The following is an 18,887-nucleotide window of genomic DNA, read 5'->3' as shown; positions in this document are numbered from 1 at the left end:
TACCCACTCATCCCCGATCTATATAATCAGCTTCTGGGGGCCAGGGTGTTTTCTATACTTGATTTTAGAGGGGCTTACAATTTGATACGCATCCGGAAGGGTGGTGAGTGGAAAACAGTGTTTTCTTAATGCCTGAGGGTGCTTTTGAAAACCTTGTCATGCCTTTTGGATTATCTGATGTACCTGCTGTGTTTCAAAATTTTGTGATTTATATTTTTTATGATTGAATGGAAGATATGTTGTGATTTACCTCTATGACATTCTAATTTTCATGCCTGATTTGGACACTCACCAGGAACATGTCCATGTTGTATTACAGAGATTGAGGGAGAACTCTTTGTTTGCTAAATAAGAGAAATGTGTTTTTTTTTCTTTTCAGGAAATCTCTTTCTTGGGGTTTATCTTGTCAGCAGAAGGGTTTAAGATGGACCCTGGGAGGTGCAGGCCATAATTGATTTGGTTCAACCTCGTGATCTTACGACTTTGCAGCGTTTTCTGGGATTCACCAACTATAATAGAAAATTTATCAATGGGTTTTCACAGATTTCTAAACCACTTACTGACCTTACACGTACAGGGTCAAATCTCAAGATTTGGTTGCTGGGTGCTTCACCGGCGGAGAGAGATTATGATGCTGGGAATCGGGAGTTACTTTCTGTCAAATTGGCCTTTGAGGAATGGAGGCATTTTTTGGATGGGGAAGTTCATCCAGTTACGGTGATCACTGATCATAAGAATTTAGCTTACATTGAATTGGCTAAAAGGTTAACTCCTAGACAGGCCAAATGTTCTTTGTTTTTCTCTCGGTTTAATTTTTCTATTACATTCAGGCCAGGGTCTAAGAATGTGAAAGGTGATGCATTATCTTGTAGTCTAGATTCAATTTCTCCTCCAGAATTTCTATTATCCATTATTCCTCAGTTTATTGAGGTCTCTATGGTAACCTCATAATTGTAAGAGGATATTCACAAAGTCCAGTCGTTGGCTCCTTCTGCTTCACCAGGGTCCAAATTATTTTTGCCTGTGTACCTAAGATAGCGGGTGTAACTGTATTCTCACCCATCCCTTGTAGATTGTGAGCCTTCGCGGGCAGGGTCCTCACTCCTCCTGTACCAGTTATGACTTGTATTGTTTAAGATTATTGTACTTGTTTTTATTATGTATACCCCTCCTCACATGTAAAGCGCCATGGAATAAATGGCGCTATAACAATAAATAATAATAATAATAACAGCAATTTCATGATTCCGTATTAAGTGGTCATCCTTGATTTACTGCTACACGGAAAGCCGTTGCTAGATTTTTTTGGTGGCGGTCCATGCACAATAATATTAAAGATTTTGTATCTGCTTGTGAAGTCTGCGCACACACCAAAGTCAGTCATAGCTGGCCAGCTTGGGAATTGGCTCCATTGTCAATTCCAGAAAGACCATGGACACATTTGCCTCTGGATGGATTACAGATTAACCTCTGTTTGATGGGACTGCTATCTGGGTGATGGTTGATCGATTTAGCAGACAAGCTCATTTTGTTCTTTTGTCAGGATTACCTAATGCAGAGATGCTCTCTAGGTTGTTTATTTCTCATATTGTAAGGCTAAATTTGACCCCTCTGAACATTGTGCCAGATAGGGGAGTACAATTTGTCTCTAAATTTTGGAGAGCGTTTTGCAGTAAACCATGGATTGACTTGTCATTTTTACCTGCTTATCACCCTGAAACCAATGGTCAGACTGAGAGGACAAATCAATCTTTGGAACAAATTTTAAGGTGCTTTGTGGCAGCTCGACAAGAGGACTGGTATTCGTTTTTACCTCTTGCTGAGTTTGCTTTTAACAGTCGAGTAAATCAATCTACTGTTCTTCTGTAAATATGGTTTTCATCCCCATTTTGGTGAATTTTCTAGGATTAGTTCTGATGCCCTGATGGAGGTCGCTGTACAGAGACTTGGGGGTGTCAGGTGGGAGATTCAAAAGAATATTTGGACTGCTCAGATTTTCCAAAAATGCAAAGCCGATATAAGATGTTCGGTGGGTCCTGTTTTTAAGATTGGGGATAAGTTTTGGTGGTCGTCTAGGAACATTAAACTTAAAGTGCCGTCGGCGAAGTTGGGTCCAAAGTTTATTGGTCCATATGAGTTCTTAGAAGTGGTCAATCCTGTGGAATTTAGATTAACCCCTTTCTGCCATCGGACGGAATAGTATGTCCGATGGCAGCATCCCCTGCTTTGATGTGGGCTCCGGTGATGAGCCTGCATCAAGGCCGGGACATGTCAGCTGTTTTGAACAGCTGACATGTGCCCGCAATAGACGTGGGTGGAATCGCGATCCTCTCACGCCTATTAACTAGTTAAATGCCGCTGTCAAATTCTGACAGCGACATTTAACAAGTGCTCCCCGCCATCTGGCCAGAAACACGCGGACCGATGATCCCCGTCACATGATTGGGGGTCATCGGTGCATCGACATGACAACCATAGGTCTCCTTGAGACCTCTATGGTTATTGATACAGGATTGCTATGAGCACCACCCTGTGGTCGGCGCTCATAGCAAGTCTGTAATTCTGCTACATAGAGGCGATCTGAGCATCGCCTCTCTGAAGCAGAGCTGATCAAGTTGTGGCAGCTTCTAGCCTCCCATGGAGGCTATTGAAGCATATCAAAAGTTAAAAAAATATATTTTTAAAAATATGAAAAAATAAAAAATATATAAAAGTTCAACTCACCCCCCTTTCACCCCATTCCAAAAAAAAAACAATAAAAAAATCAAACCTACACATATTTGATATTGCCACATTCAGAATCGCCCAGTCTATCAAGAAAAAAGAATAACATGATCGCTAAACGGCGTAGTGATAAAAAAGTCAAAACGACAGAATTATGTCTTTTTGTCGCCATTACATTGCATAAAAATGCAATAACGAGCGATAAAAAGATCGTATCTGCACCAAAATGGTATCATTAAAAATGTCAGCTTGGTTTGCAAAAAATAAGCCCTCACTCAACCCCAGATCACGAAAAATGGAGACGCTATGGGTATCGGAAAGTTGTGCAACTTATTTTTTTTTAGCAAAGTTTGGAATTTTCTTTCACCACTTAGATAAAAAAGAACCTAGACATGTTTGATGTTATGAACTCGTAGTGACCTGGAGAATCATAATGGCAGGTCAGTTTTAGCATTTAGTGAACCTAGCAAAAAAGCCAAATAAAAAACAAGTGTGGGATTGCACTTTTTTTTGCAATATCACCGCTCTTGGAATATTTTTCCTGTTTTCTAGTACAACCAATGGTGTTGTTCAAATGTAGAACTCGTCCCACAAAAAATAAGACCTCACTTGGCCATATTGATGGAAAAATTTAAAAGTTATGGCTCTGGGAAGGAGTGGAGTGAAAAACAAAAACGCAAAACTGAAAAAAGCTCCGGGGGTTAATAGTTTAAAGCTTCCACTATCCCTTCGCATCCCTAACGTATTCCATAAATCCATATTAAAGGAGTTTGTCCCTTCTACATTGTCTCCCTCATCCCCGCCTCCTCCGCTTTCAGTGGAGGGGATATGGACCAGAGGAGAGATCCTAGGTCTCTGCTCGAGACGTAGATGCTGATTAGTTAGTCAGGGCCTTACAGCAAACATGTCCTGGGAAGCCTGTTTGTCTGGTGGCCCCACTATAAGAGGGGGTACTGTCATGATTCCACCCCTCAGTGTGTCTGGGATGCAGTTACTGATAGCTCAGCCGTCCAATATGGTATAGGGGAGTGCTGAAGCTGTCAGCATTTTGAAAGTGTAGCCATCCAATCTGGCACAGGGGCATGCTGAGCTGTTAGTGTGTTGATTGACAGCTCGACTATCCAATCTGAGACTGGGAGGCATCGGCTTTCTTCAAGTATTCCTTATTCCAGGTGATTTCCATGCTACTTAACTGAGCTGTTGCTCCCAGACCTCTGCCAGATATACATTCAGCTAGTGAGGTTTGTGCTTCCTGTAAACAAAAATAAATAAATGTGTTTGCAAGAAGGCAATGTTAATTTATTGTTCTGTGTTAGTTACAGGTCTCACACTGTTATCTCCACTTTTATTTAAAATACGTTCTGGAGAGTTATCTTCCAGGCAGCTCCTCCTCATAGCCTGGAAGAGGTTATTTGCATAAAGTGATAAAAGAGGATTTCCCAACAGCAAACCATCTGATATGAGGCATACAGTACAGTTAGGATTTTTTAAGCAGTTTATATCTGTATGCCCAGATTAATATTTTAGATAGGTCAAATGTGGTGACAGAGGTGTGCTAATTTTTGGTCTTTAGTAAAGCAGCATTCCTCTGCCTCCTAACTTCATGTTTGCCTGGTGGCTGTTGTACTTTCTATACATTGTCCAACAATAGGGTGTGCTCTTGCTTAAAGGGGGTGTGAACACTGTAGACATTCTAAAATTATGCCAGACCTGTTAAACTGCATGAAACACTATGATAAATTTGGAGTATTTTAAGACTGTCAAGTTAAAGTTTGCACGGTCTAAGGCCCCCTTCACATGCATGTGTTTTCGGTACATGTGGCATCCGTTGTTTTTCACATCCAAGTGCCATCCGCATGCTGTACGTGTTTAACATTGCAACGTATAGGAGAAGCTTTGTATTTTCATTTCTTTATCCATACCGGAAAAACATGGATGGCATATTGATGGCACACTTATGACACATTGATCCAAAACACTGTTTTTTTCTAGTATCGGTTCCATAATCTTGTGTGAAATTTCTCACTGTGCTAGGAGTGATGCAATGAAGGTTACTGCAGCTCACACTTAGCTGACTGTGGGAACAGCTGGCAGTGACCAGCGGTAACCTCTATGACTTTACCACTTGTCACTGAAGCTGCGTCCCAATATCAGCTAAGTGTCTCCTGGATTCATAGCTGAGGGGTCACATCATGCCATCGCTCAGCCAAGCAATCCAGATGTATCAAAGCTGGAGTTCTTTGTGGGAAATTGGATTATTGTCAGAGAGATGAGGAATATGGTGTTTTATTAATTTAATTTTTACAGTAATAAATAGTAAAAAGAGGGTGAGGGCTGTTTATTTCAAATAAAGGAGTCTGTGTCTCTCTTTCAATGAAAGGACTTTATTCTGTCTTTGTATTTTTAACAGTATGACTATGGGGTTAGTAATGGGGGCCATCTTATAGACACCTCTTTATTACTAATCCCTGGACTTGATGTCAGTGGCCATAAAACAGCTGACATCATCCCAAACCCTATCACCCTGGGCAAGTGGGAAGAGTGAGGCAAAGCTTCAGATTTGGGCATCTTATGGATGTGCCATTCCAGGGACAGCTGAGAGCTGATGTTCTTAGCCTGGGAGGGGGGCAATATCCCTGGCCCCTTCCCAGGCTATTATTATCAGTCCACAGCTGTCTGTTTATTTTTTACTAGTTAGAAATTATAGGGGGACCCAATGTTATTTTTTTCTGGGGTCCCCCATAATCTAACCAGTAAAGGCTGGTGTTGAGCTGTTATTAATAGCCTGGAAAACTTTTGGGACATTGACCACTTTTCCAAATTATTAACATCAGCCATCAGTGGTTGGCTTTCCCTCTGCTGGATTTTTTTTTTAAATTATTTATTTTATACACGATGTACACAGCGGGTGCTGAATACAACTCCCATAATTGTCGCCTGGTAGCGCTGATCTCACTGATACCAGGCATCAATGATGAGAGCTGCCTTCAGCAACTGGCACCTGGGAACAGCGTGAACTGTACCGTTTTTTCCCAGATGCCACTACGTGTCACAATGATGATACACGTGTGTGATCAGTGCCATCATTTGCAGCCCGTGCTGCTGATAAAAACTGGACATGTCAGCGTATTTTGCCCCTGGACACGCAGTCCATGGGTGAAAATTGTCAACACATGTACTGGAAACACGAGACACTGATGTGTGAAGGAGGCCTTAGACATTACTGATACGTCAGGCCCATTATTCCAATTTCTTCTAAAAACTCCATTTAATAGAAAACTGCAGGATTTTTTAAAATGCTTTTTATGCATAGTAAAAAACTGGGGCATATTTATCAATACTGTATAATTTTTTGACTGGGTAAACTCAGACAAGGTTAAGATGTGCCAGATCATCATAGTGATTCATGCTGTTTCATAAATCAGTCTAAGGGCTTGTGCAGGTGACCGTCATTTTGACGGGTAGCATTTGTCCCCATCTTACTCTATGGGGCCGTGCACTTGTGCAATTTTTTCCCTTGGACCAAATAGTCTGAGCAAAAAAATATTGCAGCATGCTCGAGTTGCATCTGATTTTTGGATCGCACTTGGTCATTCATGTCTATGTGTCCGTGCGACAATTGGACAGCACACAGATGACATGTGAGTTCGGTCAATAAGCCACCTATCCATTATTAATCCACTAGTCTGAAAGGATTAAAGAAACACACACACTAAGAATAAAGTATTTTAATGAAATATACACACAGGTTTTATTATCTTTATTGTACTCTCAATCCAACTGAAGACTCTCATTCTCCTGTAAAAAAATTCCAAAATAAAAAAGCAACAATATCCCATACCTGTTCGCCATACAGTCATGTTCCATGCTGTAAATCCATCTGAAGGGGTTAAATACAGTTACAGCCAGAAGCCTGCTAATGCAGCCACTCCCAGCTGTAAAAGACTGGGGAATGACTGAAAAGCATGGGAAAATATTCAGAAACTTTCCCACGCTACAGTCCATCTGAGTTCATGCTGCCAGGGGGAGCAGCTTTGGTGACGGCACCACTAGTCTCCGAAGCTCCACTCCCTGCATTTCAGTCATTCCCCTGTCTTTTACAGCTGGGAGCGGTCGCATTAGCACCCTCCTGGTTGTAAATGTATTTAACCCCTTCAAGTGGATTTACAGAGTAGGACATGACTGTACGGCGGACAGGTATGGGATATTGTTGCTTTTTTATTTTGGAATTTTTTACAGGAGAATGAGGGTCTTTAGTTAGATTAAGCATACAATAAAGATAATAAAACCTGTGTGTTTATTTATTTCATTAAAATACTTTATTCTTAGTGTGTGTGTTTCTTTAACCCTTTCAGACTAGTGGATTAATAATGGAGAGGTGTCTTTTTGACACCTCTCCATTATTAACCAGAATTAATGTCACCTTACAATAGCAAGGTGAGATTAACCCCTTATTACCCCATATCCCACTGCTACAGGGGAGTGGGAAGAGAGAGGCTAAGTGCTGGAAAAGGCGCATCTTACAGATGTGCCTGTTCTGCGGTGGCTGGGGGCAGATATTTTTAGCCGGGGGGCAATAACCATGGTTAACCAAGGGTGAATTAACCCTTTAATTTAACACCTAGAGCTTCCAAATTTTACACACAAACACTACTAACATTATTAGTGAGGAATATGTAAAACTCTAAAGGATATGAAATGGTTTACTGTACGTAAACCATGTCTCATATCCTGTCGGGTTCGGTAAGGACTTAGCAAAAGCCGACAATTGAATTTTCTCCTGTCTATGAAAAATAAATATACATATATGTGTGTCTCACTGACATATATATATATATGTATATACATATACATATATACATACATATATGTATATATATATGTGTATATGTATATATATATATACCTATACTATGGGTAGACATTTATTTTATCTATTCTATTGTAACCTGTCAGTGTGATTTTACTGTAAGCGCACAGGAATTGCCGTTTTATCTATCTATCTATCTATCTATCTATCTATCTATCTATCTATCTATCTATCTATCTATCTATCTATCTATCTATCTATCTATCTATCTATCTATCACACACACACATATATATATATATATATATATGTGTGTTTTGAAGAATATTTAATTGTAAAGCGATGTGTAAATGTCAGAGAACTGCTGTTTGTAAAAGCTCATGTTAAAATTGCATTGCACACGGATTGCATACAGATTGCATACGGATGTCATACGGATGTTGCGATTAAAAAATCGCATTGACATCGCATGGCACTCACATGACAATCGCATGTTTTACCTCCGCTTTTTCGGTCCGGAAATTGGACCGTTTTTTTCTCACAAATGGATTTGAGGCCTAAGACTCTTATTCCTGTTTATGATTGTATGGCTGAACTTTTCTAAAAGACCTGAATCCACAACTGACTTCTGTGATATGCTGCAATACAAACACATTTCAAATGACTGTGAGCACAACTGCTGGTTAACTTTGTAATAAACTTCAATGCCTGTTGATTGAGGTGATTCTGGAATCAGTTTTATTTGTGAGCAGGAATATTTTTCTTTGTAATATGTTTTTATAATATAAAACATTTTTTACTTGCCTTGAGGATTATCTTGGCTACTCGTGGCCATTTGTAATTAACAAACATTCCAAATCCAACTGGAACAACAAGAGAGACTAAAGCAATACCTGCAAGAAATGATGTCATTAATGTCTTACTGTTTGTAACTACCCATAAATGAGATGCGTGTCTATAAAATGTTACATACCTGAAAATATTTTTTTTTAACAATGAACAAACTGTACATCATAAAAAAAAAATGTAGTGTGAAATAGCGTAAAATCCAAATTTAAAGGTTTGCTCCACTTTTTTATAATGATGACCTATTATTTTGATAGGTCATCAATATCAGATCAGTGGGTATATGACACCTAGCACCCCCAGCGATCATCAGCTCTTAGTGCCAGCAGAGGCCGGATGTTAGCAGTTGTGGAACTGAACAGCACAGTCCTGTCAACTGTCCCATGGCCGCTGTCAGGTATTGCCAAACTGCTCCTATTCATTTATTGTCAATCACTAGTGAGGGAGATGGGGATATGCAACACCAGTATATGGAACAGTGCAATGAGTCTCTTGGCTACACCAAGGGTGCAATGAGCATGTCTGAAGAATCTTCAGCATCTCCAGAACAGAGGCAGCGATTAGAACACTAAAGTTGTGATTTCTACAAACACATCTTTCTTCTCAAGGCAGTCATTGTGGTTGGAGAAGTAGTAATGACAGCTGTGGGATGAAAGCTGGTAGTGTTTGTAATCACACTCAGCTCTGCAATATCTCTCTCCCCACACTGATTGCTCTGAAATGAAAGCTGGAATTGTTTGTAATCACACTCAGCTCTGTGATAGCTCTCTCCCCACACTGATTGCTCTGAAATGAAAGCTGGAAGTGTTTGTAAACACACTCAGCCCTGCTGTATGTCCTTCCCCTTAGGCTGACTGCCTTGAGAAGAGATCAGGAGGTGTTTGTAACCATACTCAGCTCTGTTATATTCTATACAGTAGCTGCAGAGATTAGAGCTGCATATCATTACATGTCTCACATAGGAGAATGCCTACTCTAAGCGTCTCTCGTGACAAATTCCTTTTTCCCCTCTATGTTGCTGCCTACTTATGATTAGACAGCATCATGCAGGGGAAAAAGTACGCATCCCTAGAGACAAATCTCTGCCCAATTGAACTTCTAAACTATAACCTAAACCTCCCGAGATAATATCTCTACAAAGTAGATAAGAAATTAGAAAATAAAAACCTACATGTATTAAGCTCTGCAGCCACTATTCCATGATGTAGCCAGTTTAACATACTAAAACTTGTGATGGGACTTATTTAACAACCACATGACTTTGGAGGAACAGCTGTTTCTTCTGCAAAACTTTTTGGCCGATTGTAATGATTATCCGATTTTCATGAACCACAACTGAATCCCCAATACAATCAAGTTTTTGCTTAATCACTACCACACCATGGCTATGCTCTGGCCGCTCCATTTGACTATTCTCTTGGGGTATGTTTCCACGTGGCGTAATACATCAGGATTTGCTGCGGATTGGACGCTGTGTACATCCGCTGCATCCAATCCGCAGCGTCCAGATGTTACAGCATAGTGGAGGGGATTTTATGAAATCCCATCTCCACTATGTGCGCATGGCCACATCCGGCGGCCCTGCGTTTACGCACATGCGGCGCGTCTTTATAGACCGCAGCACGTCTATTTATCTTGCGGAGACACTTAGTCTCCGCAAGATAACTAACCCAATCTATGGATAGGATTCGGTGATTCCGCATGGTTCAATGAACACAAAGGGGGCGGCGCTTTGGGCGGAGCGGGGTATCCGCTGCCTCCAAAGGGCAGAGCTTCCGGAACATGGAAACATACCCTTATTGTTCTTCACTACCTTCACAGCAGAGCAGGGGCGGCATATATACAGCAAATAACCATGAGTATGCCATATGACGCTGTATAGCATCTGTGCACACATCCCTTGCTGCCGCTATCTCCACAACTGCATCACAGCTTATCCCCTATCACTTTCTTGTGCTGCGACTACATGAAAAAACTCTGGAGAGTCAAAGTATTATTTGTTTTTGGTCACCCGCATAAAAGAAAAAAAAAATACGGTATTTATTTGTTCATCTATTGTGGAAACAGTGTTTCACAATAAATACATTTTATTTGTCTCCTTCCAAGACTGTGCAGAGAATACGATTTATTTCATGTTTCTATGAAATAAAAACAGATAGAAATACACATTCAAAGGGGACAATTTGCAATGTTTTATTTTGTAAGATTATTGAATGTGTCATTTTTTCTAATATCCTAATACATTCTCTATTAGTATATTTGTACGTGTAATTAATTGTATCTGATATTACATTGTGTATCGCACATTACTTACCAATACTGTCATATGGAATAGTAACTGAATTGGAATCAACCCATGTTTTAGTGTAGAGGAAGAGGCAGAGCGGCATCATGCCTAATGCTACGAGAGTGGAGCAAGTTGTCATGCTTATACTGCAAAACAAATCAATAATAGTGATATTTATCGTACATAACATCTATTAAAACCAAATGTAGACTAACAGCGAGGCCGCAGAGCAAAAACACATGGAGAAAATCAGATTTTGCACTGTAGTCTGCAGAAACAATGCATTGGCCTGTGTCGGTGATTGCAGGCAGCTGCAGTAATGATACAGGGAGAATGTGGGAAATGCCTCCTATACTGAACATCAAATACATGAAACGTTTAATACGCTGTTTCAAGTTTAACGGAGATTTGGATCAATCACAACATTCCACATCTACAATTTACAAAAAATGCTGAATCTCTTTGTAAATCTTCCCAAAAATCTTGATCTACATCAATTTTCACCTCTAGTCTGTTACTTCCTAATCCCTGCCATCTTTAGTGTTGTGCTTACAAGCTGGACAAGCAGTGGTGGTCGGTCTCCTAGGCAACAAGCTGGAAGCAAAAGAAAAGTGTTAATATCTCAAGAACATCTTTAAATTGTAAAAATGCTTTTATTGCAGGCCCTATTCGACTATATCCATTTGAAAAGATGGGAATAACCCTTTAATTTCCCATATTAGATGCAAGGGAGGAGTGAAAAATTGTTGCAAATATATTCCGGTCACCACACGTCAGACAATCTGAGTGTTGAATCTATTAGCAGCACCTGCTCTGAAGGTTTACTACAATGTATGAGAACAAGAACTGAGTGACATGCTAAATTACTTGCCTGGCAGCCCAGTACAACTCATGTCTATCCATCCGGGATAAATTGCCCGATTATGCTAATCAGACTCTGATCAGAGTGGGATATGATTTTCTTGGAGGTAACATAGTAACATAGTAACATAGTTAGTAAGGCCGAAAAAAGACATTTGTCCATCCAGTTCAGCCTATATTCCATCATAATAAATCCCCAGATCTATGTCCTTCTACAGAACCTAATTGTATGATACAATATTGTTCTGCTCCAGGAAGACATCCAGGCCTCTCTTGAACCCCTCGACTGAGTTTGCCATCACCACCTCCTCAGGCAAGCAATTCCAGATTCTCACTGCCCTAACAGTAAAGAATCCTCTTCTATGTTGGTGGAAAAACCTTCTCTCCTCCAGACGCAAAGAATGCCCCCTTGTGCCCGTCACCTTCCTTGGTATAAACAGATCCTCAGCGAGATATTTGTATTGTCCCCTTATATACTTATACATGGTTATTAGATCGCCCCTCAGTCGTCTTTTTTCTAGACTAAATAATCCTAATTTCGCTAATCTATCTGGGTATTGTAGTTCTCCCATCCCCTTTATTAATTTTGTTGCCCTCCTTTGTACTCTCTCTAGTTGCCCTCCTTTGTACTCTCTCTAGTTCCATTATATCCTTCCTGAGCACCGGTGACCAAAACTGGACACAGTACTCCATGTGTGGTCTAACTAGGGATTTGTACAGAGGCAGTATAATGCTCTCATCATGTGTATCCAGACCTCTTTTAATGCACCCCATGATCCTGTTTGCCTTGGCAGCTGCTGCCTGGCACTGGCTGCTCCAGGTAAGTTTATCATTAACTAGGATCCCCAAGTCCTTCTCCCTGTCAGATTTACCCTGTCAGATTTACTGTCAGATTTACCCAGTGGTTTCCCATTCAGTGTGTAATGGTGATATTCATTCCTTCTTCCCATGTGTATAACCTTACATTTATCATTGTTAAACCTCATCTGCCACCTTTCAGCCCAAGTTTCCAACTTATCCAGATCCATCTGTAGCAGAATACTATCTTCTCTTGTATTAACTGCTTTACATAGTTTTGTATCATCTGCAAATATCGATATTTTACTGTGTAAACCTTCTACCAGATCATTAATGAATATGTTGAAGAGAACAGGTCCCAATACTGACCCCTGCGGTACCCCACTGGTCACAGCGACCCAGTTAGAGACTATACCATTTATAACCACCCTCTGCTTTCTATCACTAAGCCAGTTACTAACCCATTTACACACATTTTCCCCCAGACCAAGCATTCTTATTTTGTGTACCAACCTCTTGTGCGGCACGGTATCAAACGCTTTGGAAAAATCGAGATAGACCACGTCCAATGACTCACCGTGGTCCAGCCTATAGCTTACCTCTTCATAAAAACTGATTAGATTGGTTTGACAGGAGCGATTTCTCATAAACCCATGCTGATATGGAGTTAAACAGTTATTCTCATTGAGATAATCCAGAATAACATCCCTCAGAAACCCTTCAAATATTTTACCAACAATAGAGGTTAGACTTACTGGCCTATAATTTCCAGGTTCACTTTTAGAGCCCTTTTTGAATATTGGCACCACATTTGCTATGCGCCAATCCTGCGTAACAGACCCTGTCGCTATAGAGTCCCTAAAAATAAGAAATAATGGTTTATCTATTACATTACTTAGTTCTCTTAGTACTCGTGGGTGTATGCCATCTGGACCCGGAGATTTATCTATTTTAATCTTATTTAGCCGGTTTCGCACCTCTTCTTGGGTTAGATTGGTGACCCTTAATATAGGGTTTTCATTGTTTCTTGGGATTTCACCTAGCATTTCATTTTCCACCGTGAATACCGTGGAGAAGAAGGTGTTTAATATGTTAGCTTTTTCCTCGTCATCTACAACCATTCTTTCCTCACTGTTTTTTAAGGGGCCTACATTTTCAGTTTTTATTCTTTTACTATTGATATAGTTGAAGAACAGTTTGGGATTAGTTTTACTCTCCTTAGCAATGTGCTTCTCTGTTTCCTTTTTGGCAGCTTTAATTAGTTTTTTAGATAAAGTATTTTTCTCCCTATAGTTTTTTAGAGCTTCAATGGTGCCATCCTGCTTTAGTAGTGCAAATGCTTTCTTTTTACTGTTAATTGCCTGTCTTACTTCTTTGTTTAGCCACATTGGGTTTTTCCTATTTCTAGTCCTTTTATTCCCACAAGGTATAAACCGCTTACACTGCCTATTTAGGATGTTCTTAAACATTTCCCATTTATTATCTGTATTCTTATTTCTGAGGATATTGTCCCAGTCTACCAGATTAAGGGCATCTCTAAGCTGGTCAAACTTTGCCTTCCTAAAGTTCAGTGTTTTTGTGACTCCCTGACAAGTCCCCCTAGTGAAAGACAGGTGAAACTGTACAATATTGTGGTCGCTATTTCCTAGATGCCCGACCACCTGCAGATTTGTTATTCTGTCAGGTCTATTAGATAGTATTAGGTCTAAAAGTGCTGCTCCTCTGGTTGGATTCTGCACCAATTGTGAAAGATAATTTTTCTTGGTTATTAGCAGAAACCTGTTGCCTTTATGGGTTTCACAGGTTTCTGTTTCCCAGTTAATATCCGGGTAGTTAAAGTCCCCCATAACCAGGACCTCATTATGGGTTGCAGCTTCATCTATCTGCTTTAGAAGTAGACTTTCCACGGTTTCTGTTATATTTTGGGGTTTGTAACAGACCCCAATAAGAATTTTGTTACCATTTTTCCCTCCATGAATTTCGACCCATATGGACTCGACATCCTCATTTCCTTCGTTAATATCCTCCCTTAAAGTGGACTTTAGAGAAGACTTTACATAGAGACAAACCCCTCCTCCTCTCCGATTTTTACGATCCTTTCTAAACAGACTGTAACCCTGTAAGTTAACTGCCCAGTCATAGCTTTCATCTAACCATGTCTCGGTTATTCCCACTATGCTTTGGAAAGCAAAAACAAAATTCCCGATCTTCTCCATTATGTCAGTCCATGAAAATCATTCCCGTAACAAATGCTGCATTTTTTTTCCTCTGACCACTCGGTAAAAGTAAAAAATCGAACATGTGCACAGGCTTATAAATAACATGGGTTCGAGTGCGATCTGTCAAACCAACGGAAGCACTCGTCCAATTCATTCAGTCACGTGCATGAGCCCATAGCAGTAGCAATTCAGTAATCATGCGTCCATATATGTCAATGAAGAAAAGTACATGAAGTAACTAAAAGAATAAAGCAATTTACTAATACTTTAACCCCTAAGCGCCGCAGCCCATTTTCGTTTTTTTCGTTTCTATTTTTTGCTCTCCTTCTTCCCAGAGCCATAACTTTTTTTATTTTTCCATCAATAGGGCTTGTTTTTTTTGTGGGACACGTTGTATTTTTGAATGGCACCAATTGGGTTTACCATATCTTGTACTCAAAAATGGTAAAAAAAAAAATCCAAGTGCGGAGAAATTGCAAAAAAAGTGCAATTCCACAACGTTTTTTTTCGATTAGTTTTTTTTACCATGTTCACCAAATGCTAAATCTGACCTGCCATTATGATTCTCCAGGTCATTACGAGTTCATAGACACCAAACATGTCTAGGCTGTTATTTATTTAAGTGGTGAAAAAAAATCCAAAGTTTGTAAAAAAATAAATAAATCTTGCGGCATTTTCCGAGACCCATATCGTCTCCATTTTTCGTGATCTTAGGTTGAGTGAGGGCTTATTTTTTTGTATGCCAAGCTGATGTTTTAATGATACCATTTTGGTGCAGATATGATCTTTTGATCGCCAAAAAACGCAATTCTGGCGTTTTTACTTTTTTCTCGTTACGTCATTTGGTGATCTGGTTAATTATTTTTTATATTGATAGATCAGGCGATTCTGAATGTGGCGGCGATACCAAATATGTGTATATTTGAGTTTTTTTATTGTTTTATTTTGAATGGGGCAAAAGGAGGGTGATTTGAACTTTTATATTTTTTTATTTTTTAAATATTTTTAAAAACTTTTTTTTTTTTTTTTAACTTTTGGCACATTTCAATAGTGTCCATGGGAGACTAGAAGCTGCCATAACCCGGTCGCCTCTGCTACATACAGGCGTTGATCAGATCACCTGTATGTAGCAGAATTGCTGACTTGCTATGAGCGCCGTCCACCGTCGCTCATAGCGATTCGGCATTGACAACCATAGAGATCTGCAGGAGACCTCTGATTGTCATGCAATCCATCGGTGACCCGCGATCATTTGACGGGGATCACTGATGGGTGGATTTCCGGCGCGATTGCCGGAAGCGCATGTTAAATGCCACTATCAGAGTTTGACAGCGACATTTAACGGGTTAATAGCCGCCGGTGGATCGCGATTACACTCACGGCTGTTCTGGTCACATGCCAGCTGTTCAAAACAGCTGACATGTGCCGGGAAATATATGGGCTCAACGCCGGAGTCCACATCAAAGGGTGATGCACAGTACTAGTATGGCGCATGTCGTGAAGGGGTTATCAAATGCAGAGCTGTTTTCATATGTAGGTTTTACTAGTACTATGTAAATAAATTATCTATCTATCTATCTATCTATCTATCTATCTATCTATCTATCTATCTATCTATCTATCTATCTAACTATCTATCTATCTGTCAGTCCTGTCCAATTAGTCGGCTGGCCAGCTTAAAGGGAAAATTTTGCATAGAACATTCTAATACATTAGAAAATCTAATTATATAATTAGCATTAGGTTCTTTAGGAAATACAATTCCTCAAATGAATGCAATTGATAGGATGCAGAAAATATTACAATTAGTGCATTCCATGTATAGAAATCCTTCCTTCTGTCTGCTTTTTTGACACACTATGAACATACTCCCAGCACTAAAGTGTTATGACCTAGATTGTTTCTATTTCTGCACAACCTCCAGTTTATTAACACACAATATGTTTGAATGCTAAAGCACTTGGCGTTTTCACCTGGTGACAACATTTTGGGATCCTATTTTATTGTTTCTTTATAGACATGGATGGATTATACATGTCACACGCAAATTAGACTTATAAATGAAACGCAGGCACTTAGAGCGCAAAGATATTTTTGTAAAAAAGTAAATTGAAATCATGAAATGTCCTATTAGTTTTAATAAGAATGTGGATTTTGCAATAATATCATTACCTTATAATATAAAATATCGTTTAAATACAATAGAAGAAAGACTATATTTAAGATTCAGAATATGCCAAGAAAATGCGTATGGCAATTTTAAAAGGGTATGATATATTTTATGATTAGTTAAGCATATCATATTAAGGTGATAGAGGGGTATTACTTGCTTGTCTATTGGGCTGCGGTAGATAGCTGAGTATTGCACTTGGCTATCCAATAGACACATGTTGGCTATTGCTCAATTTGAATCAGACACTTCAGAACCCTTTCCTGGGAATTAGTGGTGGTCCCAATAGTGAGATCCCCAGAGGTCAGCCACTTGTGCTGTGGATAGTTTATAACTTGATAATATTGGAATAATGCCTTAGCGCTGTGAGTAGAGTCAATTGCTGCATCCATCATGGCTCTTGAATTTGTAGAGATGAAGGTGTATTGAAATCGCAAACACAACCTCACTAAAATAAGTAAGTATATGTTTAAGAAAGTACCAAAAAATCATATAAAGTCTGGATAGCAAATACAGTACGAGCTTGACATTTACACATGTGTCTTACCTTAAATCCATGTCTCCATCTACCCAGTATGCCAGGATGTTGGAGCCAGTTCCACCAGGACAACAGCCCATTATTAAAATGACAATAGCTTGAACTGGATGAACGTCAAATGCCAGAGACAATACAAAAGCAGTAATGGGCATTATCCCAAACTGACATAGAAAGCCTATTGCAATGCCCCAGGGACGTATTATGTGGCCCCAAAATTTCTTAATATCCACAGTGCAGCCCATTGAAAACATGACCAGAGCTAACATGACTGTGATGACAATACGTAAAACTGTACTTAGAATAGCATTGAATCTGTCAGGGGGCAATAGGCAGCCGGTGCCGTTGCAAATGGCTGCATTTTCAGGACAGGTTAGCTCATTGTCCACAATATAAGATGTCAAAATGCTGTTACGTTCCATCCTGATTGTCAGAGAAAATGCCTGGTATGGGAATTTGTAAATCAGTAGTAAAAATGAAAACGATCCATTGAGTCTTGTTCCTACAATTTGTCTATGGGGTTGTTCTGCTAAGCCTCCTATTTAAAGAGGAATAATGCAATAAAAAAAGCAGTAAATACTTTAGATGTGCTGGGATATGTCCAGTTCCAGTATCTCTAATCATACTGTAAGAAGAGTATCGTCATACAATAAATTGCCACAATTGCGTATATTTTAACCTTTATGGCTTAGGATTAGGTTTAACCATTTATTTATTTCTAACAGCCTGTAGTTATGTCAGCCATGCAGGTCTCTGACCTGCCTGGTATAGCTATATAGGCAACAATACTTCCTTTAGATACCCACATACACTAAAGGTACCATCACACATAATGATATTGTTAATGATATCGTTGCTTTTTGTGACGTAGCAACGATATCGTTAAGGAAATCGTTATGTGTGACAGCGACCAACGATCAGGCCCCTGCTGAGAGATCGTTGGTCGCTGAGGAAAGTCCAGAACTTTATTTCGTCGCTGGATCTCCCGCTGACATCGCTGACAGCGATGTCTTCACTGGTAACCAGGGTAAACATCGGGTTACTAAGCGCAGGGCCGCGCTTAGTAACCCGATGTTTACCCTGGTTACCAGCGTAAACGTTAAAAAAACAAACACTACATACTTACCTTCAGCTGTCTGTCCCCGGCGCTCTGCTTGTCTGCACTCCTCCTGCATCCTGTGTCAGCGCCGGCCAGCCGGAAAGCACAGCGGTGACGTCACCGCTCTGCTTTCCGGCTGACCGGTGCTGACAGTGCAGAGGAAAGCACAGCGCCGGAGGACAGACAGCGGAAGGTAAGTATGTAGTGTTTGTTTTTTTAACGTTTACGCTGGTAACCATGGTAAACATCGGGTTACTAAGCGCGGCCCTGCGCTTAGTAACCCGATGTTTACCCTGGTTACCGGGGACCTCAGGATCGTTGGTGGCTGGAGAGCTGTCTGTGTGACAGCTCTCCAGCGACCAAACAGCGACGCTGCAGCGATCGGCATCGTTGTCGGTATCGCTGCAGCGTCGCTGAGTGTGAAGGTACCTTAACTGCAAATTGTATTTTGTTCTTAGTACCTAATTCAGGGGATCCCAACCTGTAGCTCGAGAGCCGCATGTGGCAGGCCCCTGATGTGTGTCTCGCGGCTGTCTGC

At 40.2% G+C, this 18,887-nt stretch overlaps 1 protein-coding gene across 1 annotated transcript in view; it reads right to left on the bottom strand.

Annotated features, from left to right (window-relative positions):
* Positions 1-17,761, bottom strand: part of LOC138670535 (ileal sodium/bile acid cotransporter-like) — a 33,686-nt gene extending 15,925 nt beyond the window's left edge. The window contains exons 1-3 of the mRNA XM_069757948.1: positions 17,263-17,761; positions 10,695-10,813; positions 8,339-8,427 (exon numbers count right to left, since the gene is read on the bottom strand). Of these exons, the coding sequence (XP_069614049.1) occupies positions 8,339-8,427; positions 10,695-10,813; positions 17,263-17,672 (618 nt within the window). The 5' untranslated portion in view covers positions 17,673-17,761. The remainder of the gene's footprint in view (positions 1-8,338; positions 8,428-10,694; positions 10,814-17,262) is intronic.
* Between the last annotated feature and the right edge of the window lie 1,126 nt (positions 17,762-18,887).

The sequence above is a fragment of the Ranitomeya imitator genome, chromosome 3 (assembly GCF_032444005.1).
Source record: "Ranitomeya imitator isolate aRanImi1 chromosome 3, aRanImi1.pri, whole genome shotgun sequence".
In the NCBI taxonomy this organism is placed as follows: Eukaryota; Metazoa; Chordata; class Amphibia; order Anura; family Dendrobatidae; genus Ranitomeya; species Ranitomeya imitator.
This window is presented reverse-complemented; position numbering and strand designations above follow the sequence as displayed.